The sequence below is a fragment of the Brassica oleracea genome, chromosome C6 (genome assembly GCF_000695525.1).
Source record: "Brassica oleracea var. oleracea cultivar TO1000 chromosome C6, BOL, whole genome shotgun sequence".
NCBI classification, from domain to species: Eukaryota; Viridiplantae; Streptophyta; class Magnoliopsida; order Brassicales; family Brassicaceae; genus Brassica; species Brassica oleracea.
The window spans coordinates 39120639-39143893 of NC_027753.1; the positions used below are offsets into that span (position 1 = coordinate 39120639).

The 23255-nt window shown below is 35.9% G+C and overlaps 4 protein-coding genes across 5 annotated transcripts; all 4 read right to left on the bottom strand.

Moving 5' to 3' along the window:
* Positions 1 to 1521: 1521 nt before the first annotated feature.
* Positions 1522 to 3665, bottom strand: LOC106298967 (shikimate O-hydroxycinnamoyltransferase). Its single transcript, XM_013735094.1, has 2 exons — positions 3174 to 3665; positions 1522 to 2613 (listed from the first exon to the last, which is right to left on the bottom strand). The coding sequence occupies exons 1-2, from the start codon at positions 3591 to 3593 to the stop codon at positions 1663 to 1665; spliced, it is 1371 nt and encodes a 456-aa protein (XP_013590548.1). The 5' UTR covers positions 3594 to 3665; the 3' UTR covers positions 1522 to 1662.
* Positions 3666 to 8079: 4414 nt separating this feature from the next.
* Positions 8080 to 15724, bottom strand: LOC106299847 (histone acetyltransferase HAC1). 2 transcript variants are annotated; one of them, XM_013735848.1, is made up of 17 exons: positions 15444 to 15724; positions 15026 to 15368; positions 14680 to 14794; positions 14332 to 14596; positions 13798 to 14253; positions 13553 to 13695; positions 11860 to 13449; positions 11454 to 11750; positions 11089 to 11367; positions 10808 to 10936; positions 10518 to 10718; positions 10268 to 10410; positions 9871 to 10183; positions 9645 to 9784; positions 9472 to 9550; positions 8772 to 9382; positions 8080 to 8668 (listed from the first exon to the last, which is right to left on the bottom strand). In XM_013735848.1, exons 2-17 carry the CDS (start codon positions 15229 to 15231, stop codon positions 8554 to 8556), a joined length of 5082 nt encoding a protein of 1693 aa, XP_013591302.1. In that variant the 5' UTR covers positions 15232 to 15368; positions 15444 to 15724; the 3' UTR covers positions 8080 to 8553. The 2 variants fall into 2 exon arrangements, with proteins under 2 accessions (XP_013591302.1, XP_013591301.1); XM_013735847.1 differs by having other exon boundaries at positions 13553 to 14253.
* A 43-nt stretch (positions 15725 to 15767) lies between these two features.
* Positions 15768 to 17852, bottom strand: LOC106299849 (NADH dehydrogenase [ubiquinone] iron-sulfur protein 8-A, mitochondrial). The gene is made up of 8 exons (XM_013735850.1): positions 17741 to 17852; positions 17348 to 17426; positions 17138 to 17191; positions 16962 to 17053; positions 16762 to 16875; positions 16336 to 16403; positions 16134 to 16245; positions 15768 to 16045 (listed from the first exon to the last, which is right to left on the bottom strand). Exons 1-8 carry the CDS (start codon positions 17792 to 17794, stop codon positions 15950 to 15952), a joined length of 669 nt encoding a protein of 222 aa, XP_013591304.1. The 5' UTR covers positions 17795 to 17852; the 3' UTR covers positions 15768 to 15949.
* Positions 17853 to 17888: 36 nt separating this feature from the next.
* Positions 17889 to 20692, bottom strand: LOC106299848 (the record flags this gene model as incomplete). Its single annotated transcript, XM_013735849.1, is given in 12 exon segments — positions 17889 to 18350; positions 18444 to 18695; positions 18782 to 18850; positions 18959 to 19009; positions 19187 to 19234; positions 19322 to 19402; positions 19506 to 19544; positions 19713 to 19778; positions 19900 to 20023; positions 20108 to 20210; positions 20294 to 20423; positions 20541 to 20692. Coding segments are annotated over 12 exon segments (1362 nt in total). The 3' UTR covers positions 17889 to 18101.
* Between the last annotated feature and the right edge of the window lie 2563 nt (positions 20693 to 23255).

Below are 23255 nucleotides of genomic sequence, written 5' to 3' on the forward strand. Positions count from 1 at the left end.
AAAACCCGCCACATTCATATTCATCGGGATAAAGATGACAATGAATTTCTCTTCTACCTGCCACCAAGAAGAGAGATACACAAACACAACACCAACATCCGGAATGAAACCCATAAGAGACATCTTCTTTATTAGCATTTTTGTAGTAAAAATAACTTAGTATCATCAGAACTGAAGTACGTAACGTAACTATCAGTCGTGAAATAAAAAAAGTTAGAAAGGACATTAGTTGGTTGGCAATATAAAAAGGAGCATCAAGTTGTTATGACACTAGTTTGACTACATATTCGAAAACTACATATATTTCTAATCTTCCCCAACCAACATTAAAAAATCTTAGTCACACTTCTTTACATATGTATAGTATACCAAAGTGATTAGTGATCGATTCACCTTTTAAAACATTAGTATGCAATATTTTAGTTAAAAGATATTCTCTCCGTTTTCGAAAGTAAGATGTTTTAGTTTTTTACTTGTTCCACAAAGATAGATTTTCTATATGTTTAAGCTACTTTTTATATTTTTAAGAAACATTAAATGAAAATATTTGAATTGATTAAATTTCATTGGTAAAAATTTATTGGAAAGTGTATAATAAAGTAAAAAAAAAGATTAAATTATAAACATTTATTGAATTCTTAATAAGCGTCAACACTTTAAAAAATTTTACTTTCGGAAACATGGGAGTATTATTTTGTTTATATTAGTAGAGGTAGGTTTAGGTTTAGTAGTTAAATCTGCTTAATGATTTTTTTGTGTGGGTTAAATACAACCACTAGGAAAATGTACAACCAATTAGTGGATAATTAAAGCTATAAATAGCTTTCAGTGTTACCAAGAACAATCAGAGTAGTCTTGACTAAACCATAAATGGTACAACCGCACAAGAACGAAGCTCCAGTTTGTACATCATATTATTTACATATAAGTTTCCTTTTAAAATTTACATAATATTGGTTTCAGCAGATTGTACCCCAAGTCCCAACATTAATAGTCAACAAAAACGATTATTTTTATCTGTAACTGGCTAACTGCAACTGATTTTCCAATAAAAATATATATTGTAAACCACAAACATAATGATGTACATGTGACGAATTTGTGACATGAGATTTTTTAATCAATTTTTGAAAGAAAAAAATCTGAAGCTAAAATTAAATTAAACATCTAATTTATAAGAGTTTGTTTTTTGGCGTTGGTGGCTAGACGAGTTTTGGTATTGCACGGAATCATTCTAATGACACCAAATGCGTATAGTTAAGGTATAATGACATAGTGCGCGAAGGTGATTGCCATATATTGAATAAGAGGATTTGTCGGTACAATTACATATAGTATACAAACAAAAAATGAATATAGCTGGCCATATATTGTAGTAGTGTTGGTGTGCCACTATATCTTTAAATGTATGTTTATTGACAAACCAAAAAAGAACCCAAGTAATTGAATGAAACTGAGTAACATTAATTGAAGTAATTGAACAATAAATCAGAGGGATGTGGTTTGAGACACATCTTGACAGATAGTAGTTCATATATTACAAGGTTGCAACACCATATAATACATACAATAATTCAAATACAAAGACGCAAGACAAACATAATCACACATAAAACACAAATGACCCATGACTGATGTTGCATTAACCAACATATTAGGGTTTTAAATCTTGAGGTAAGTATTGTCAACGGGTTTAAGCACGTGAGATGCCTCTTTCTCAATAAACTTCAACTGTCCTTTCGTAAGGTGCAAGTAAACAATCCAGTCTTTGTCGTTCACCGAGCTCGGCATAGGCATCACATATCCAGCATTACCTCCCCATGGGAAATGATAAGATCCGAACACCGGCGAGCCCCACCCGAAATTCACTTGGTTCACCGGAAATCCTCTCCCGGAAGAAACCACAAAGGCCGGGCCGTCATCGGACCCGGTGCTGTAGATTCTTGAAACCGCAGGTATTGGTCGGCGAGTCTCAACCCAGTCTATCAAGTTCAAGAAATGTTCTTTGGTCACTGAACTCTCCAAGAACTTGTGAACCTCATCTGTCACCCAAGATAATGGCTTGTTGATCAAGTCATCGATCTTTTGCCCACCAAATGGGATTGAGAGAACGTTTCCGAAGTAAGTATTGTTTTCTTGCTCCATAAGTCTCCTCCTACCGTCCACAACGATACCTAGTTTCGAGTTCTTGGTCGGAACTGGATCATTTGCCGCGTGTTTGGCCACAAGTTTCCATAGAAACGCGCTGAACGCTTCGAGTTTCGTCCTTTTGAGTGTAGTCTTTGATCCGCTAGCTAGGGTCTGAAGCTCGTCTAATGCATCCGCTTTGATGTAATAGAGACGGCTCGCAAGGATACTGTCTGGATCGGTGGTTTCTTGCGGAGGGGGCAAGGACGTGACAGGCATATACATCTGGTCTATAGATGAATCAATGATCAAGGGTCGTCTAGGGTTTAGTAGAGATCTTCGAAACGATGGTACACAAGAGATTGGTACGTCGGATCGAGAGATCTCGGCCCATGATATAAGGAACATGTTCATGGAATACGCATCCGCTACACGATGATCAAATGTACATCCGACAACTATGCTCCCACATTTCAGTTGTGTCACCTGTTCAGACAACGAGACAAAAACATAAGAGTTACGTTGTTGTCAGGACCCGGATCTAAAAAAAAACTAAATAAATATATAAAGTTTAAATTTTAAAATTTTAATTTTTTAGATATATTCTAACGTTAGTATTTATAATTTCAAAAGAAACATTAAACATATATAGATGAAATAATTAATTTTAAAACTACATTTTATTTTATTAATTAAATATACTGTCAATATTTTGAGAACAAGACCTATAAACAATTTGAGACTTTTTTTTTTTAATTTGAGACTTGTTGTAATGAACTATTAGAACATGATTAACGGGGGATTAAAAGGGAGGTGCTTAAAAAAAATTAATATAATACTCGGTGGGTCCCGCAAAAAACCAACAATGGTTGCTTATGTTGCTTATTTTAGCGTCGTTGTTTGTATTGTTTGCGTATTTCACTAACACGTGGCGGCCGGCAATTAGTTCTTTTATTAATTTAAAACAAAAAAAAAAAAAATTAAGCAACCCATAAGGGGGTGTAGGGATAATCCTGCTCTTACTGTCTTAAGCTGCAAACTTTTACCTGAATCGCTATGACTCCATGTTTCTTGATGGGAACAAGCCTGGCAATACTTTCATCAGGATCATAGAGGTTAAGCTCTCGGAGGTCCACGTCAGCACCGGCCTCCACATAATCTACACCGCGGTTGTTGCATAGAATCTCCGGTTCTCCGGTTGGATTGGTGACTATCTCGCCGGCAAAAGCGTAGTAGGAGACGAGAGTCTCGGCCAGTGCCGTCTTGAGGGTTTCATGAGCCACTGAAATAGTGATGTTACATGGTTTCTTGTAGCAGAAGCAAACGCTGACGTTGAGAGGTGGAAGAAGGAGGTCGAGGTTTGAGAGAGGGAGCCAGTGGTCCTGGAGAGGAAGAGCCGCCGTGATGAGCTGCTTCCTAGTGGTGGTTACGTGGAAACCACTTGCTTGCTCCGCCGCTTCTCCCATTGGTTGTTGTTTTAGGAGACAGAATGAATAATGTTGTGTGGTTTGGGCTGTTGGAAGATGCCGTGAGGAAGAGAGAATTTATAACCAGAATTAGGTGAAACTTTCCAACATTTGGGTTAATTTATTATGTTATTTTTTAAGCTGGTTGATTTGTTTATTTTAAAAGATAAGTTACCACTATTTGTTTTAAGAAATAGTAGTACATATATATATAAATAGGCTAACTCTTTAGATTAAAATCAAGTCTGAATTAGTTTTAGTTCATATGATAGTTAACTTAATGTGTTAGTGTTAACGATCAGTTATTTTCAGTGATTGGCTTGTTTTTTTTTAATCTTGGATTCATATCTTGTTGTGTTTATAACAATGATATATTATGGAGAGCCATGAATAATTTGGTTTAAACTTCCAAATATTCATTAGTTTTGACGTGACTTTTGACTGCCTTTTATCAACCAATCAATAGTTTCTTTTTTCAAAATATATAATAGTGTAATTATTTGAGTATTCAAAACAATCGTCTACAACTTACACATATTATCGAATTTTGAACATGACTTATAACACGATGGTGGCAATAGTTAATACTAGTAAGTCTAGTACTTTGTTACATACCTCAAATTAAATATAAACTATTTGAAAATATCAATAATTAACTTCTTCTTTTGCAAAGTCATATTTAGTTTTTATCAAAAAAAAAAAAAGTCATATTTAGTTTAATTAAGTGTTTGTATATATCTCTTATTGTATGACCTTTTAACTAAAATTTAATCAAAACTCATTAAAATAACATAAATTTAATTGAATCATTATGCTGTATACAAAGCTATATATTCAAAATATTTTTCTATGCCAGGAAAAACAAAATCATGTCCCTTCCGAATATCTGCCAGAATTTCAAACTTTTTGATGAGAAAACATAGAATTTATATGTAGTTAACAATTAGTAAAATATACAATAGAACAAACTTTCAAAAGTATTTTTGTTATTGTAGATGTTGATTGTTTGATAATTGAAGTGAAAATATCAAAACATATATATTGAAAGGAGATGAATAATTTTATTGATTATAAATCGATGTACATATAAGGTTATTGCCAAAAAAATAAAAAAACGAATATGAATATTACCTTGTTACACATTAATATTTAATTCAACAGGGTTTTTCATGTACTATAATTATTTTTGATAGTTCGGGTTTGATTGTTATTCAGAAATTGTGCTTATCGTTTATTTGAAAGTGAAATATATTTCACTGAACTTTTGCAACATGGTTACTTATTGTAATTTTGTAATGTTAGTTGATTAGTAAACTCATTTATTATAGAAATTAAAAGAGATCAAACTTGTTTTTCTTTCTTTTTAAAATTACACTAATCAAGTAAGTCTCAATGATATCATTTTTATGTGAATGCTCAAGAAATTCCGCGGTGTCTAACTAACCAAAAATTGTGATGGTCGTATAGTATCTTTGGTTTGTTATGTCAATTAACCCAAAAAAAAATGATTAATTCTACACTAACCTTCTTTACGTTGGAGTCTTGGTCAATGGTTCTATACAAAGTTCAAAAATTCAGTTTTTATTAACAGGTCATTTCATATGGTGGTTGCACTGTCCATCCCAATGTCTAAATATTGTAGTTTTAATTCCCCAGTAAGTCGTCGTCTGCCATAAAATTGTGTGTATGTTAGAATGCGTGTTCGTGAATAATTAATTTAAACTGGTTAATGTAGACGAAGACAGTTTTTGTAAATAAAATTATTAATTCAGGGAATGATAAGACAGTAGATAACAAGCTATTTATTAACTATGCATTGTAAGTTACAAATATATATATATATATATATATATATATATATATATATATATATTCACAGGAAACTCGACGTGTAGATTTACTGAAATTCTATTAACTGATTCAAATAAGAAGAGTAGAAGAAATCAATTACGTTAGCTCGGACTCGGACTCGGACGTGATTGCACCATGATGGTATGAATAACTAAATGACAATAAAAAGAGTTAAGATTTTATTGGTCTGATAAACATAAAACTAGTAAATATCAATAATACTCTTATTTCTTAAACATTAATTTGTTTACGTCATTTAGAATCTTATAGTTTAAGAGTTAAGACCAAGCATCATCTCCTCAGTTATTGTTTCATTTCTAGTTTAAAAAACATTCGATGGGTGTATATTCATTTTTCATAAACATGTTACTTTATATCAAGTATCGACTCCTCCAATGATATTAACAATACGTGATATATCGATTCCTAAGCCAATAATGTTCAAGATTCAGCAGTTTGGGGACCACACGGCAATTCCACAGTCAAATGATAGAAAAAGAAATGATAATAATAGATAGGAAAAAAAATGTCTTTACGCAAGTGTAACTAGTGATTGTGGTCTGGATGACAAGTTAAAAATCATTCTATGAATTTTTTGTGTATTTAGGTAATAATTATACAGGAACCAAATCAAAGTGAGTCCATAGTATCAAACTAAATCATCATTAACAGAGTGAAACATTCATAATAGTGCTTTTGAAAAGAAAGAAAAAAACATATTATTTACAAGTTATTGGATCATTAGGTCAAATTGGTTGAACCGTGGATTATTAGAAACTAATTTTGCAAACTAGTAATCTTAAAGGAATGTTAGGAAATGAACTGTGTTTTTCCACACAAAAAAAAACACGATTTACATTTATTTTTGAATATATTTCATTTTTTTTTCATTTTCTTGTTACCGATATATAGATCATTATAATAATGGATAAATTTGTGAACTAACCAAGTTCTCAACAATTATTAAAAATATTTATTTATATTTCACATATAATTGAAAAATGAAGTGAATACCTAAAATTGCTATTTTTTCATTTTTTCCTTCCCACTCTAAAGAGAAAGTTGTTATGCCATTTAACTTATATTAATCTGCTTTCTTAATATAGTACATATACATAATTTTATATTATAAGATATATAATCATATATTAATAGTTTTAAAACAGAATTAAATTAGACTGAGCAAGAAAATAAAATAAATTAGATTGAGTAACGAATGAAATTAATTTATGTGTATATAACATTTATAAAAGATTGAATACGTATTAGGTTTTTCATAATCTGACTTTTCGAAAATAGTATAAAACTCGTAAAAAAGTAATATAAACTTACAATACAATTTATAATAGAAAATATATTATTGTTAAGAAAACATCAACATATAGAATAGAATGATAGGATGTTCTATATAGTATGACCGAGAATTGTATAGTTATTTATCATAGTTTTTTTTAAGTATCTGATTTAAAAAAAAAAATTCAAATTATGTTATATGTACAAAAAGATTTTATTTTTCTAATTTTAATTTAAAAAGTAATTTATTAAATACTATTAAGATAATAAGACTGAGTAATGGTTATTGGTTGTTGTATTTTAATGGATTTGAAAATCCGAACTAAATCTAGTGTTATTTGTTCTATGATTTTCAAATCTATATTAAAATCATGTGTTATTGGTTTAATGATTCATAAATTCTAATTCAAATCAAATGTTATTCAATCATACGAATTTACTAATAGATTTGATTTCATAATGGATTTGAATGGATTTGCATTAATTTCTTTGTTAAAAATACAAAGACTCAAATCCGAGGGAAAACCTCCGGATTTGCATATTTTACTTGGATTTATAAATACTATATGGATTTCTAAATCAATCAAAATATATAAACCAATAACACCTCATGAAGGGGAAAGAAATAAACAAACTAAAAATAAATAAAAAATAGAAATGATAATATAGTATATATTTTAGAAATGATGTTGAAGAATTTTTGGTTGGTTAGTTACCGAATTATAGTTTCTTTGATGAATATTGTATGCAATTTTCCTATACTTTATAGTTTTACATAATTACATAGGTATACAGTTATATAGTTTTATATAATTACATAGGTATACATTTATATACAGTAGAACAGACTTAAATTAAAACATAAAAGTGTTACTGGTTATAAATTAAAACATTTTCAAGTCTTGGATTTCTTAAAAACTAAGATGCTATCTTTCATGAATATAAACCATTAGACATATTTGTAGATTTATAGTTTTTGCAACGATAAAAATTACATCTGGTTTTACGATTTAAACATATACACCAACAATTAAACAAATACGGGTTGACCTCAATTGTCCCTTTGATTATTGACACCAACATTTATTCAATACATTTACATTTTTTAACTCTTTAATTGTTTTCTTAAACTAATAACTTAATCAATTTTACTTTTTTTTTTTCAAACTAACCAAATTTCATCTGAGAAGATTTAGTATTTTTTACCATAAAAATAAGAAAAATACAATGATAAATACATAGTATGTGAAGATTCAAAAAGCAAAATCTAATCCAGATAAACTAAATTATTATGATTACAAGTGTGAATACAATTTCATCAAAACATAAGAAGAAGAAAAAGTGGAATAGAAGATCTCACTATCTTACTTTGCTTGCAAGCAACACGTTAAAGTAACTGTATATGTGACACTATTGCCATTCCCAAATCAGAAATGGCAAATTTACAAAAATACAAACAAAATACCTAAAAAATAACATGAGAGGAAAGTGTGTGTGTGTATGTATGTATACACTATCAGACGATCACCCAACCAAACAAACCATATCAAATTTACTGACCTTCAAACTGAAGACTCATCTCTGAAGAACAGACGACTTTCCTCCTCTTCTCCTTCTGAAAGTCAAGCCACACTCTGAGTGCATGTTAAACACGAACCTAAGCTACATTCCCCCATTAGTCTCTAACTGTCTGGTCTTCTTCTTCTTCAAAAGGATAATGATCAACTTGTTGGAGCTCGGTGAAAATGGCAACATAGGTTGTTACCTTTAGGAAAAGGAACTTGGATTTGATCTTTTCCAAATGTACAAGTTTTGATTAACTTGATCCCCCGGCGACTTCTGCAGCTCTTTGTCTCATCATTTCCATCACAGCTGCTCTTCGCCGTGAATCTGATTGCTGTTGTAATCTTCTCAGATGCTCCTTCAGGTCACTGAATGAAAAGAGAGATAGAGGTTCACAATCACAACGATCATCAAAACAAAATTAAATGGACCAAAGTGTTTGCTGTCTAAATGAAAGGTTGATTCGTTTACCTGCAACGAGGTACATGGCATTGAGATTCCTTGCAGGCCCGAGCGTGGAGTTGCAGAAGATACCACATTTTCTTGCATAGAACACAACCTCCCGAAGCACGCACTTTGCACTGTATACCATGTCGGAACAGTCCCTTCACTTTCCGGCAATTTGGATATTGACACTGCGCAGAACGGCATTGTGATGCATGTACCAGAAGATCAAGCATTTTCCTAAGCTGCAAGACACGCAATTGCCTCGCTTCTTTGTTCTGAGCATTTTGATCAGCTAGAGACGGATGATTGGTCAGCTTGTGAGGATGATTAACTCCGCCATCTCTACGGTAACATGAATCACACACATCGTAGTCTGGACACACTTCACAGCGCCAGCCTTGACCAGTTTCAATGTCGAGGTGACACGCATTGCAGGTCGTGACAAAGGCTGGAGCAGTTGGATTATGCAGATGATAAAGGACCATCATCGACGAATGTTTTGCCCGCCTCAATGTGTCGTACTGGTAGTGGTTCCCTTGACAAAGACTCAGAAACGCTTGCCTAGTATCGAAGAACTCGCTTTCGAGTATCTCATCCTTGTCCCTTGTATCTGCGGGAATATCAGTAATCTCAACCTGCAAAATCAACACCACCGAACATTCATAAAACTGATCGCAGACAAAAGGTGAAGGACACTATCCTCAACAAGCGAAATGCAACTCACAGGATATAACGCATGCTTATCCTTAAAATTAACAGGATGCCTTTCCCTGTCTTCACGCCGCTCTTCAGCCTCATAACACCTGAAAGGGAGAGAGAATAACATTTGGTCAGTCAGTAATATTTATTCTTAGTGTGCAATACAACCAGAAGAAGGGAGAAAGGAAGAGCTCTTACTTGTCACAAATCTGAAAGTGTTTGCACTGACTACAGCGCCAACGATTTCCAGATACCATCAGCATACAGCAATGTGTGCAAGAAGGTTGCAGGTGGACCATGATAAAGTCCTCCTTCATTGGATGAATGGTCTCACCAAGCTGGAAACAAGGGTGAATATAAATTAACAAGAAGAACAAAAAAAAAAGAAAAAAAAGGAGTAAAATGGATAGAAAGTAAGGATCACTTTATGCATTAGAAGCAGATCCTTGGATGCATTCCCAGATAGATCAGTCTGCCCAGAAGCCTTTAGAGCCCTTTTTGTGATTTTTTGCTTCAGCATTCCTTTCTTATTGCCCTTTCTGCCATCTTCTTCTTGACTCATCTGGAATATAAGATCCTCTGCTGCACCTGGCCAGTAGTCACCATCGAAATATGGGAGCCTAGCTGCAGTAACCTTAGCTCTACATTCACCAGTTTGCATAAAGAAATGATCATATAGATTAATAGTTTCCGCCACAATGCCCTCCTTTGAAGCTTTTTTCAACATTGCTAAGTACCTGAAAAGAAGAACATGAGAATTTGGATTATGTAAACCATTTTTCATAAAAAAAACTTATGAAGTTTTATTCTCAAAAACTGACCACTCTCGTAGTTTATCAGATTTTGGCGTCTTCTGAATTTCTGGATGACAATATAAGATATAGTCCTCGCCCTTGAGCGGCGGACAAGCCCATATGTAGCAGCTCGTGAAACCACGCAGCTTGCAGTATTCTAGGTAACCGATCTAAACACAGGATCAAATCACACCCTTAATCCTCCATACAGTTTAGCAAGAAAGAAAAAACTCCGATATTGGCTAATAACCAAGGTTTTAAGAAGACCAGGACTTACCAGAATTTCGTGGTAAACGAAAGTGCGCAGAGCCTCTCCGTTATAAGATCTAACCTCAGGTCTAAAGTACTTTACAGAATCCAAATAAGAGAGATAAACTCGGCGTTGATTAGGAAATGCGCATTCAGAACCAAATTCTTGGACGTACATCCCAAATAAGCATACTTCTACACCTTCAATCTTTTGGAACAACAGAACCACCTGGCAAAATAAAATGGTGTGTGAGAATGGGTGAAGGATACTTCAAGAAAGAAATGCATAGATTCACAATGAGCTTTGATCATTCTTACCTTTGACTTGTATGCAAACTCTGTTGGGTAACTGTCTTCCCGAAAAATATCAAGAAATCGGGGTTTGACTTCCAGCTTCTTGTCAACAGATGAAACAACTCTAATCACAAGGGACTCGGCAGTAGGAACCTGCCAGTATCAAGTCAAAGAAAAAACAATGTCAGCTTCAATCTATTGTTTCCAATCAGTAATAAGAGTATGACAAATAGAAAAAATGAGCTCGCAAATGCAAACAACACAAGAAAGACATAAAACCTTAACAAACTCCACCAGTAGATTACCTCATCAAAGCTTTTTCCTTGAGCCCTGGCTCTCTCTGTTCTTTCCTGCTTGAGCTTCTTAAACAACCGCTGCTCTATATGGTCACTGAGAATTGTTCTCGGTAGGTCTTTAGCTCCAAGAACAGCACTCTGAGGTAAAGGTTTCCTCTTACTTTGTTCCACTTCTGCTATATAGCAATAAGGGCAGGTATACTCAGCTTGCCCTCCGTCATTCCTTCGCCCATTAAATAAAGCACAGATCTGATGCTGCCAGGCCTCACATTTATCACATTGGACCCACTGCAGAGGTAGAAACAGATTACAGAATGCACGAAAAAATCAGGAGACAAACACAAAACAAAACTACAAAGTGGATAGTTGTTTACCCATTCTTCAGTCTCTTCATCATTTTTCTTTTTCTCGAGTCTTGCCTTAGGTATAGGTGTCCCTTCAGCTACTATAGTGTCCCCACGGGACTCATTATAACACGGAATACAAAAGTAATGACGAGTGTCACCAGCTCCTACAGTGTAATACATTGCATTTCTCTTGATGCGGGCACCACAAGGGGTACAATAAATAGGCGGTGGCTCAAAGGTAAGCTTCTCCACTGCACACAGTTGGCAGGAGTTCTCACTCATTGAATGCTCCATCGCCTGATTCTTTTCAGCTTTGGCTTTACTCTGCAATCACATAAAAGAAACCAGATTAATGTTTAGTACATATAAGAAGGGAAACTACTCATCAATCAAGCTCTTGTGTAAACATCATAAGCTACCAAAAATCACAAACCTGGCCAACCCACTGACGAAGACCACGGATATGTTCTCTTACTTGCTCAGGAGTGAACAACTCAGTTAACGAAACACCCTTTATCTCTGCTTTTCCAGATTTTGGTAGAGGTTTAACGGACTCTGCCATAATTTCTTTCTTAGGTGGCTCAGCTTCTTTCTCAATTTTGCATTTCTCTTGCCGAGGTGAGGCATCAGACAAATCTTGTTTAACTGCTTCAATGACAGGCCTTTGCTTGGGAATATTTTCAGCAATTCCAATTTTCGTCTCTTTGAAACCTGGCCGTGCCTGGACAGAAGCTTCAGAAACCTCAGCTTTCACTTCAGAATATCTAGAAGGTGCACGTACATCACTCTGCCTATGATCCATTCTTTCAGCGTACTGAGACGATTGTGCTTCTGTTATGGAAACAACTGAGCTCTTACAGCTTTCCGTCTCAATGTCCACGGGTTGAGAAGACTGTTCCACCTTCAATCGTTTTAACGAAGGTTGCAAATGCTTTGAAATATCAGCAACAGGCGGAGCACAAGATGTTGCACCAGTAGAGGTCTGTACTGCATCATTGGATATTCCAGCTTCATTCACTGGCCTTGCTGCACCACTTTCAGTTCTTAAACGAGCTAGCCGTGCATTTGCCTGTTGCTGTAAGAAGGCCTTCACAGGAATACAGACAGGACAGTTAGATTCCTTACAACTTCGATGGTGATTAATCAATGTCTTTGTGGGTCGGCAACGGGGGTATGAACATTGAGGTGCATCACAACTGTCCATGTGCTTCCAGAGCTTCTGTACCGTAACGCAATTCCGGTCAGGACACTTGCCTTCAGGCGCTTTGCAGTTGCGAGCATGGCGTAGAAACAGGAGCCATTTCTGTTGATTTCTGAATCTCGGATCTTGGTTTCCATTTCCATATCTACAAGAGGTATCTACAGGGTTTTGAGGATTAGGAGATTCTGATGTAGTGGATATATGACTTTGAACTATAGACCCTCCAGACATATTATTGGGCTGAGCTTCGTCGGTTCCTGACATTCTTTGACGAAAATCATTCTGAATGTGCAGTTGGTTCGACATACTATTAGACATTTGAGTATGTTCCTGTGACTGAGATTGCCAGTGACCTTGCAGACCAGATTCTGATTTCACTCCAACAGAAAGGTTACTAAAACTGTTAATAGAGTCTGAAGCCATACTCTGCGGGTGCAACATCTGCTGTATCTGTTGGCTATTTTGGGGAGCCGATGTACACATATCACTCTGACTTGTGACAGGGAGAATCTGAGAACCTGCATGACGGTCATCTGCATTGTTCTGGTATTGATTCTGAAACTGAGAAAGCTGGAATTGCTCGGGAGTCTGGGAGTGGTTAGACTCGCTAGGGTTCTCGATTCCAGGTTCATGTTTAACGTGTGTACCCATGTCAGAGGCCACATGATTTTGCCCAAAAGCATCATGACTTATGAATCTCTGTTGCTGCTGGCTCTGCTGCTTCAACTGCCGTTGACGAAGAAACTGCTGCTGTTGGTGAAATTGATTAGGTTGTTGCTGAAGTCGATTGGGCTGTTGCTGAAACTGCTGCTGTTGATGTGACTGCCAAAAATGAACAGAGATGAATTACAAACAATCCGTATTCTCATAAAATGAATGATGTTTCACTTGTTGCAATTTAAAGTGAATTTCAATCAGTCCTTACCAGAGAAGAGTTAGTTCTAGGCACAGACTGAAAACTTGTTGTACTGGAATTCTGAGTATTTGTCATCGTTCCAACAGATGTTACAGCACCATACAAGTTTCCAGATCCGAAAGGGTCAGAATTATTTGTACCATATCCTTCACCTGAGGGAGAAAATAATATAAATTGAATATTCTGATGAGCTGACAATGCATATGAAATTAGACAAGCAGAAGAAAAAAAGAGGGAGGCAACAAAAACTTTACCCTGCATTCCTGGACGCTGAAGGTTATCATAAACCTGCTGTGAATTTCTGGTTCCTGGATCTACACCTTTTGCATTCATCCCAACACCACCATTTGTGGAGTTGTTAGACACATTAGACATTATTTGTTGCATGCCAGGTCTAAGGCCAACACCCATTTGACTTCCAAGGTTATGCAACAGACGACTATTTTGACCACCAACACTCTGCCTCTGTTGCTGCTGCTGCTGAGGTGCCATCATAGGCGCAGAGGAAAATCCGCCACTATTATTGGAAGCTTCAACACTCAAGTAAGATTGGCCATTGTTGTTATTGTTATTAGTATTGTTGTTGACAAATCCAGGGGTAGGCATCATCATCTGGCCGGTATTTCTTTGAGAGCTCATTGATGCCATGTTCCCTCCAGAGCCAAGACCAAAATTACTCGATGAATGCTGGTAGCCATTAGACATGTTACCTGCAAACACAAGAAGTAAAAATGTTCAGGAGCAGAAACAAATTTCTAGATATCTTAAACAATTCGTCGTGAGAGAACCTCCAAGCATGCCACCAGAATTAAGCAGGCTTCCAGTGTTCATAGCAGTAGTTGCGATGTTATTACTTCCAGCCATTCCAGTATCAACAGAGGACGTCATCATCATATTTGGATTCCCACCACTATGCTGTAACCCTGGAGTGGGTATCATTGTTCCAACGGAAGAAGAAGAATTAGCTTGCCGTTGATTGTAGTTGTTCAACTGTCTACCCTTGATTAGACTCGTCAGACGAGGTTCAAGGGTCGACTGATTCAAGTAATCTTCCTGTAGTTCAAATCAAAAGTGCCACTTTAGAAAGAAATTTCAAAGTTTTAGGACATGAATTTTTGAAAACAAAAAAAACTTACCTTTGTGTTGGCAATTTTAAACAGCCCTTCCTCTAAGCGTCTAGCAACATCCATATACTTCGCCTTTGATGCATCATCAGCTGGTGAAGGTTGTTTTTGCTGCAAGATGCTGAAACTGGAAAAGAAAAACAAAAAAAATAGCCAAAAAGGTTAAAAGATTTGACTAGCGACAAAACCCAGAGAGAGACAAAACAATCTCACATAAATAGTAAACAGAAAGAAAGCAATACTATACGACACAGACTGCAAGAGAAAGAAAAAAAAAAGTATCTTTAAGTTAAGAAACACCTAAAGAAGCTAAGTACAACTTTAAAAAAAAAAAAACATATATAAATCAAAAGCTTACATCTTGATTCGCATGCTCTGCCTTAGTCTCAAGAGGTCATTGTCAACACGTGAAGGTCCTAAACCAGCATTACTAGTATTAGGAGGAGGACCAGCACCACCACCACCACCACCACCACTACCGTTAACTAAATTCTGCATTTGGGAGTTCCCATTCTGCTGTTGGTTCGAAACCTGTCCGGACGACAAGTGAGCCTGAACATTCATTGTTACCAACTTTTAAATCTCCTTCGCCTTGTTCTTCTAGCTCTTCTCTTAACCAACAGTAACAAACACTGCATAACTTAAAGTCACACAACACCCAAGTGTCATCTCCTGATTAGCTCGTCCTCTGCTTAATAGAGCTGAAAATTAACACAAAATGATAACGCAATTAAGTAACCAAAATTAAAAACCCTAAAAAATTCAAACAACCTAACCTTTGAATTGATTCACACAAAGGAGCTGAGCTCAGATAGAAACTCGCGGATACCAATCGGTTGGTATTGAATTGAAGCAAAGTCGGTGAAGAGGCGATTGCGGCACGTGCGAGAGAGCTGAATCAAAGACGAGGTTAGAGAGATTAGGATCAAGTAGGTAAACGAAGATGAGAAAGCGAATGAAGACAAGTTTTTCCCAAATCGGGGGAATTTTTCTGGGCTTTAGAGTTCGTAGAGGGCTCGCTCGATTTGGGGATTGAGCTTTTTTTTTTCAACTTTCCTTTCTGAGGATTTGTTCTAAAATAGTAACCCAAAAAAAAAATATATATTAATTTCATGTCTGAAATGCGATAATTGGCGTAACCGGTTAAACCGGAATCAAAGTGGTTTTACAAACAATTCAATTACACAGCCACAAAGCTGGTTATACAACAAACGCATAAGCACTCGTCTTTTATTTCTTTAACAAAAAAAAAACAATGAAGTAAAAAAAAGGACTGCTCTCATCAACGGTAGAGACTCTCTGATTTGAGATTCTCAGCGATCTCAGTCTCCCATCGATCTCCATTCTCAAGCAGCTTTTCTTTGTCATACAGAAGCTCCTGTGAAAGTGGAACATACACAACGTTCAATGTTACATGCCACGGAATCATTTATTATGTCTTAGAGAAAATTTGTGATAAGCCTGACCTCGTGTGTCTCGGTTGCGAATTCGAAGTTGGGTCCTTCGACGATTGCATCAACGGGGCAAGCTTCTTGGCAGAAGCCACAGTAAATGCACTTTGTCATGTCGATGTCGTACCTGTTAGAGGGTCTTAGATCATTACTAAACACGAAATGGTGGAAAAGAAAGCGTATGGTTAGTGGATTTGAAGTAAAGGGGATAAGTGACCTTGTGGTTCTGCGGCTTCCATCTTCTCGCTCTTCTGCTTCTATTGTAATTGCCTGAGCTGGACAGACCTGATTAAATAGACAAGTATCCCTCTCAAAATCACAATCTGAAGTTATACCATAGCAATCTAAGATACCATATGATCTTCACACATTAAGCAATTGATTGTCAGCAAATATGAGCATTTCTACAGAGTTCTAGCGAATTAAATGATTCTCCTAACCACTAGGATAAGCTCCATAGGCATCATCAGCCTATGATCCTGAGTTATAAACCATATAAGCAGAACCGGTTTAACACAGCATGACGGGTTAACAGTATTTGTTAAATCAATGTAAAGGTACGCATCGTCCTGAGATGCCTTGCAAGAGCTATGAATACAAAGAAAACATTAAATTACGCCTCAGCATAGATCTAAAGACTCACAGCTTCGCAGAGTTTGCAGGCAATGCAGCGTTCCTCCCCAGTAGGATAACGTCGAAGAGCATGCTCACCACGGAAACGAGGGCTCAGTGGACCCTTCTCGAATGGATAATTGATCTGCATACACAAACAAACAGCTTCAGAATCATACAGATTTCTTTTCATTCAGAAGATTTGAAAAGACTGGGAGAGATGTCACTCACAGTAACTTTGGGATCAAAGAAGTACTTGAGGGTCAACGACAAACCACGGACCATTTCAGTGAGAAACAGGGTGTTTATGCTCCGTTCAAAGACTGCAAAAAAATTGCAAAACCGCGAGAATAAGTATGGGAAAAAAGAAAACAAACAAAAAAGGCGTCTAGATCATATTAGAATACCAGTATTCCAGTCCTTGGAGATTTCCTTAGCAAGTTGCTCCTCTTCTTCATCATCTGAATATAAAAGAAGCAAACACACAAGTCATCATCAACGCACCAGAAAACACACATAAGTCATCAACGGTCCATAGAAAGAGGTAAACTCACACTTCAATCTGATTCACTAAGAGAACCCTGAAAAAAAAATAACAGAGGAGAGAATATATATACCTTTCTTGGAGCCATAAGAAATAGCACGGGACTGCAGCCGAGAAAGATGAGATCCCTGCAAAGCTTGCCCTGACAAAACCTATCCAACAAAGACAAGTTAATAAGAGCACTAACCATAACTTACACACACCATAGAAAAAAAAGAAAACTTGCAAAAAAAAACGCTCTCAGTAACACAAACATAAAGATTAGCTTCGACCTAGATCATGATAAACTCTCCTTCTTATGATTCATCCATCACCCAGCTAAAACTCTACATCGATTGAGATACAATAATCCCTAATCCAATTCGAAAACAAAACGAGAGACAGACAGTGAATCCAATCCTCATTTCTACGCAATCCAAACAAATCGAAGTAAACGAGAGAGAGAGAGAACGAGATTGATTCATACGAGATGTCGAGCACGGAGAGTATCCAGAGACCTGCGAGCAAGCATCGACGCCATTGACGGATCTCCCAAATTCGATTTCGAACCAAAAAAAAAAACGAAATCCTCAGAACAAAGACAACTTAAATCGAATTATATCCATTATTACAAATTAGTCCCGAAATTAAGATATTATTATAATTTAGTCCCTGACAACAGTAGCTAATAGTTTTCTGAACCGGTGACATAACCGGATTATAAATTAAAACCGAATCGAATACAGTAAAAAAATTAACAATTTAAACTAGAGTCGCAAAGTGCTTGCGAGTTATTACATTACACATCTTCATCACTGAAGATTCTTTACAAAAAAAGATTGTGCGTTTCAGTTGAAGTTGGTAGAACGGTGATTTGGTGCAATGTAGAGAGAGTTTCCACAGTTGATGTGAGATTGCATCAAAGGATTCCATCTATCGAATATTATCCTTCCACCACGCCCTATCCTCCCCTGAAACCGCCTTTGAGGTTGTTGACCACCGGAGGTTGCATCAGGTGCTGGAGGAACGATCCCTGCAGCTGCTAGTTTCTCAGGAACCAGCGGTTTCGTGAACAGCATGACCGGTTCATTTGGATCCTAAGGAGATCAAAAGGCAAAACCAGTGTGATTAAACTATAGCAACCAGAGAGAGAGATGAGAGAGGTGGTGTTGATAGGAGAAGGGTTTAACTAGTTTGTGAAGCCAATTGTGGTGCGAGTGTCGTCTTCTAACTTCTTGTTTTATGCCTCCGTGTTGAGATACATTGAGGTTTGAGTTTGTGAAACGAGAGTTGGGGATAAGGGAAGGTCTTGCGCGTACATGGGTGCTAGTGTAGTCATCTGAGTCCATGAACTCCTCGTCGCTTGAGCCAAATTTGTAAGATGTTGTAGCTGGTGGAAACCCAGGCAGACCCAAGGTATCTTCCAAGAGCTCTGTTTCATGCTGCAATATCAAAACCCAAATGGTCAGACTAAGAGAATAGGAGCATCGATTTTTTAACTAGCAAAGAGTTGTAAGAGAGCACGGACCCTGTATTGGAGTTGCATTCTTTGAAGGCTAACCTCGCCATCCATGACATCCCTCTTCTTTTCTTCTCTCTAGAGAATAGTAACTTCGAATTAGTAAAATTGAGGATGTAGCATTTTTGTTAAGATATGAAATGAAAGTTACATACAAGTCAAATATAAAACTGTCATAAAGAACACCTTAATGAGAGCCTCCAGAATGGTCTTCGCTTGGTCAAGATTGCGTCTAACCTGTAACAATTATATAATTCCAGAAAGACTTGCATTCAGAATCCAACAAAAAAAGTATAAACGAGTCAAAATAGATAATTAACAGCCTAGAAGGGCATTAATCAAGGCAAACTGCTCAGGTTTCAGTCAGAATGGTTCAAGCAAGAAATGTAAAGATAATTCAAGTGATTCCCTTACCTGTCGAAGCTTTTCAAATGACTGCACATTGTTTTCTCTCCTCTGCATCTGTAGTAGAAGTAAAGGTTACTTCTCAGTGTTCTTCTTTCTCTAATTGAATTCAAAAATAATAAAAGTATTAAGATAACGGCCTACCCTTCTTGTGTGGAGTCTGTGAGCTTTCTCCCTCGGCCTAAACACATTGTAGGGATTGGTGTCATTGACCGGTGGAGGAGGCTGTTCCAAACAAAGAAGCAAAACTTCAATTAAAATAACAAAGGTAAGAAGACCCTTTTGAGCATGGGCCTTGATTGTTTTAACCGTAAATAATGGTACTAACCTGCAAACGCCGTAAGATAGGCTTCTGCCATCTTTTGCGCTAAGTTGACACCAAAAAAAAGAAACATATGCATTAGTCTTCTAAGCCAAACGTGCTTCAGATGTTTAACTAGTTTTTCATCTGAAAAGTAATCCTGATCACAAGGATTATGCATGGCAACACAACGTATGTTTCCAGATAAGTTATAACAATCAAGCTATGCCAAACCTTGTCTTTCCAGTAGTTGAAGATAGCCTGGAAGACTCCATAATTAATAGACAGTGATTGCAGCGCCTGTAATAATATGATAACAAGGGTTATTTCAAATGCCAAGTTCGTATATGTTACAAGCTAAAAAGAGACATGCGAATCCAAAACACTGTGAAACACACAATCAAAGCAAAGGTATATATACCTCAATAGCACCATCAAGCTGCAAAAGCACAGAAACTGGAGAGCCAAGGGTAGGTGTAATAACTCCTGCCCTTTCCCGCGTCTTGTGGTCCAACACCTCTAGTTTAAAAATAATGCTCTCAAACCTGTTTCAAACAATCCAACACGTTTATATGTTGTTAGCACTTGTACTCCATCTAGAACATGAAAGTCAGATCGGTTAACTTTACATTTCAGGCGAAAGCTGCTTGTTATCTTTATCAAACTCATAAAGCCAGTCATCATCCTCATTGTCAAGATCATACTCCACAAACTCTCCAAGCTCAGACCGAGCTGCAAACAAAACAGAAAAAGCCACAGACTTTAAGTCTCCAATTAAACAAACAAAGCACTTTCATTATACAAAAAAAACAAACCTCCTCTTGCACGTAGATAAGAAGCAGGTTGACCAAACGTCGGAGAATAATCTCGTTCATACGTGTCCACAACAACAAACTGAGGCGTTGGTATCTCTGAAGCAAGCTTCTTACTTGGCACTGGAGACACCTGAAATAACATAAACCCAAAATGCAAAAGGAAACATTTTTAACACTAAACTAACAAAGGCGAAACGATCGAAACGAGTTTAGAAGAAGAAGAGACTATATGTGAAATTGGACGGACCTCATGGTCAAGCTCTACGGAAGAAGCTAAACGCAGCAGCTGAGGGTTCCTAGTTGGCGTGTCGTCGTCTTCAAAGTCTTTATACGATTTCAAAATCGGAAGCTTCTTGTGAATGTCCAGTGGCCGCGGACGGAAAGAGAGCCGACTCATTTCTCACCAGCAAAATCGAACGCGGATTTTGAATCAGGAGAGGGACGAGAAAGAGAGATCAAAGACTCTCCGTCGTCGTTGTACAATTCCAATTTCTAGGGTTTTTTTTTTTGGGTTCTCCGCCGGGCGAAATTGCGGTGGTGGTGGGGAAAAAGGAAACTCTTCCGTGAAGGTCAAACTCAAAATCGAACAAGCGAGTAAAGCAGCTTAAAGGAAATTAAAATAAAACTTTTATTTTCCCCCAAAACATATTCAAAATGAAAAAAAAAATTTTATTTTCTATAAATTTAGTAATCCAAAAATAATTTCATTAATATTTTTACATTAAACTTCTTAATCCAGAGTTACATGTAGTTGATTATAATTTTATAAACCAAAATATATGAGGTCTAAATCCTAACTAAAAAATGATTTGTAATTAAATATAAAAATAATGTAATTTTATCAAATTTTGTAAATTTTAATTTTATTAAATTTGTGTTATAGAGTTTTAGGTGGATTTTGCGGTAATTGCGGTAATTTCCTAAATCCCTTTCTCCCTCGCCCCGCACTCTCTCTCGCCCCGCACTCTCGCTCGCCCCGCCCTCTCCCTCGCCCCATCTCTCTCTCTCGCCCGCTCCCGCTCCCTCGTCCTCTCTCTCACCCTGCCCTCTCTCTCCCTCGCCCGCTCTCTCTTGCTCCCTGATGTGTCTCGGATCGAACAACCCACGTCATGCTCCTTACCGCCATGGACCAGACTGGTCGGATGAACCTGGACAGTAGGCAAAGGGTCATCTTGACCAGATCGCATGAGAAATGGAGTCTTTGGCTATCCTTAATATTTTCAGTCAGTCTTTTTTATTTCCTAGGCATGTTTTTCATCAAAATCAGTGTCTTTGACTTATTTATTACTCCCTCCGTTTCATATTGTATGTAGTTTTAGGGAAATGTTTTTGTTTCAAAATGTAAGTAGTTTTCGTATTTCTAGGTAACTTTTACATTTATTGAATACAGTGTAACCAATCAAATTAAATAGACTTATTTTTTATTGGTTAAATTATATCTAACCTATTTATTATAAAATATTTTTTAAAAACATAATAATTTTTCTTAATCTTCGTGCTTTTAGCCAAAACTACTTATATTATGAAACAGAGGGAGTATTTTCTAGTCAATCTTTGTTTTTTTCTAGATGTGGTTTTCCGTAATTTTTTATGTCTTTCTTTAACCACAAGTACTATAAATATGTAATCTCATTCTATGATATGATCAATGATTTTCTCCTTTATTTTGTGAGTTTATCTCCTTTGTTCTTTATAGAACACTTCTTACTTCTTGTTGAGTTTTCTCCAAGTAAACATTCTCTATTTCGTTGGACTTGTGCGTCATATCAATCAAACACATAGATTTTGAGAAAATTTTAAAAAATATGACAATATTGTTTTAATGCATATTTGCATGATGATATTGAAAGAGGTTTATAGCCTTTGTTGTGTCCGTTTTTCAAGAAAATAGCGATTTTGTAGTGGTTATTCCACTGATTTAGATAGTATTATGAAGTTTTACTAATTAATTAATGAATAATTAGAACGAGTCCCATATACCATAAAAGAGAGTTTAACATACATTAATATAAATTTAGAATGTCGTTAAAAAATTTAGAACAACAATAAAAAGTATAAGTTTAAATATATAGAGCGTTTAACGTAAAACTCAATATTTTCGTAGGGCATAGAATTTAAGAAAAATTCAAAAAATATAACAATATTGCTTTAATGCACAGTTGGCTGCTGTACTAATATACGATGATGGTCAAAGAGGTTTGGAACTTTTTTTGTCTCCATTTCTCTAGAAAATAGTGATTTTATAATGGCTAATCCACTAATTTAGGGAGTATATGAAATTTTACTAAATTAATTTATTAAAAAAATTGAACCATGCTCATGCACCATGAAAGAGAGTTTAGCATACATTAATACAAATGTATAATGTGGTTAAAAATTTTAAAACAACACTAAAGATTATATGTTTCAGTATATAAAGCATTTATCAAAATTCAATATTTTTGTAAGGGTTAAACACATAGATTTCGAGAAAATTTCGAAAATATGACAATATTGTTTTAATGAATAGTTGCATCCTGCACTAATATATGATGATATTGAAAGAGGTTTAGAGCCTTTGTTGTGTCCGTTTTCAAGAAAATAGCGATTTTGTAGTGGTTATTCTACTGATTTATATTGTATTATGAAGTTTTACTAATTAATTGATAAATAATTAGAACGATTCCCATAAACCATAAAATAGAGTATAATATACATTAATATAAATGTAGAATTTCTTTAGAAAATTTAGAACAACAATAAAAAGTATAAGTTCAGTATTTAGAGCGTTTAACGTAAAACTCAATATTTTCATAAGAGTTAACACATAGATTTTGAGAAAAATTCAAAAAATATAACAATATTGCTTTAATGCATAGTTTCCTCATGTACTAATATATGATGATGGTCAAAGAGGCTTGGAACCTTTGTTGTCTACATTTCTCTACAGAATATCAATTTTATAATGGTTAGTACACTAATT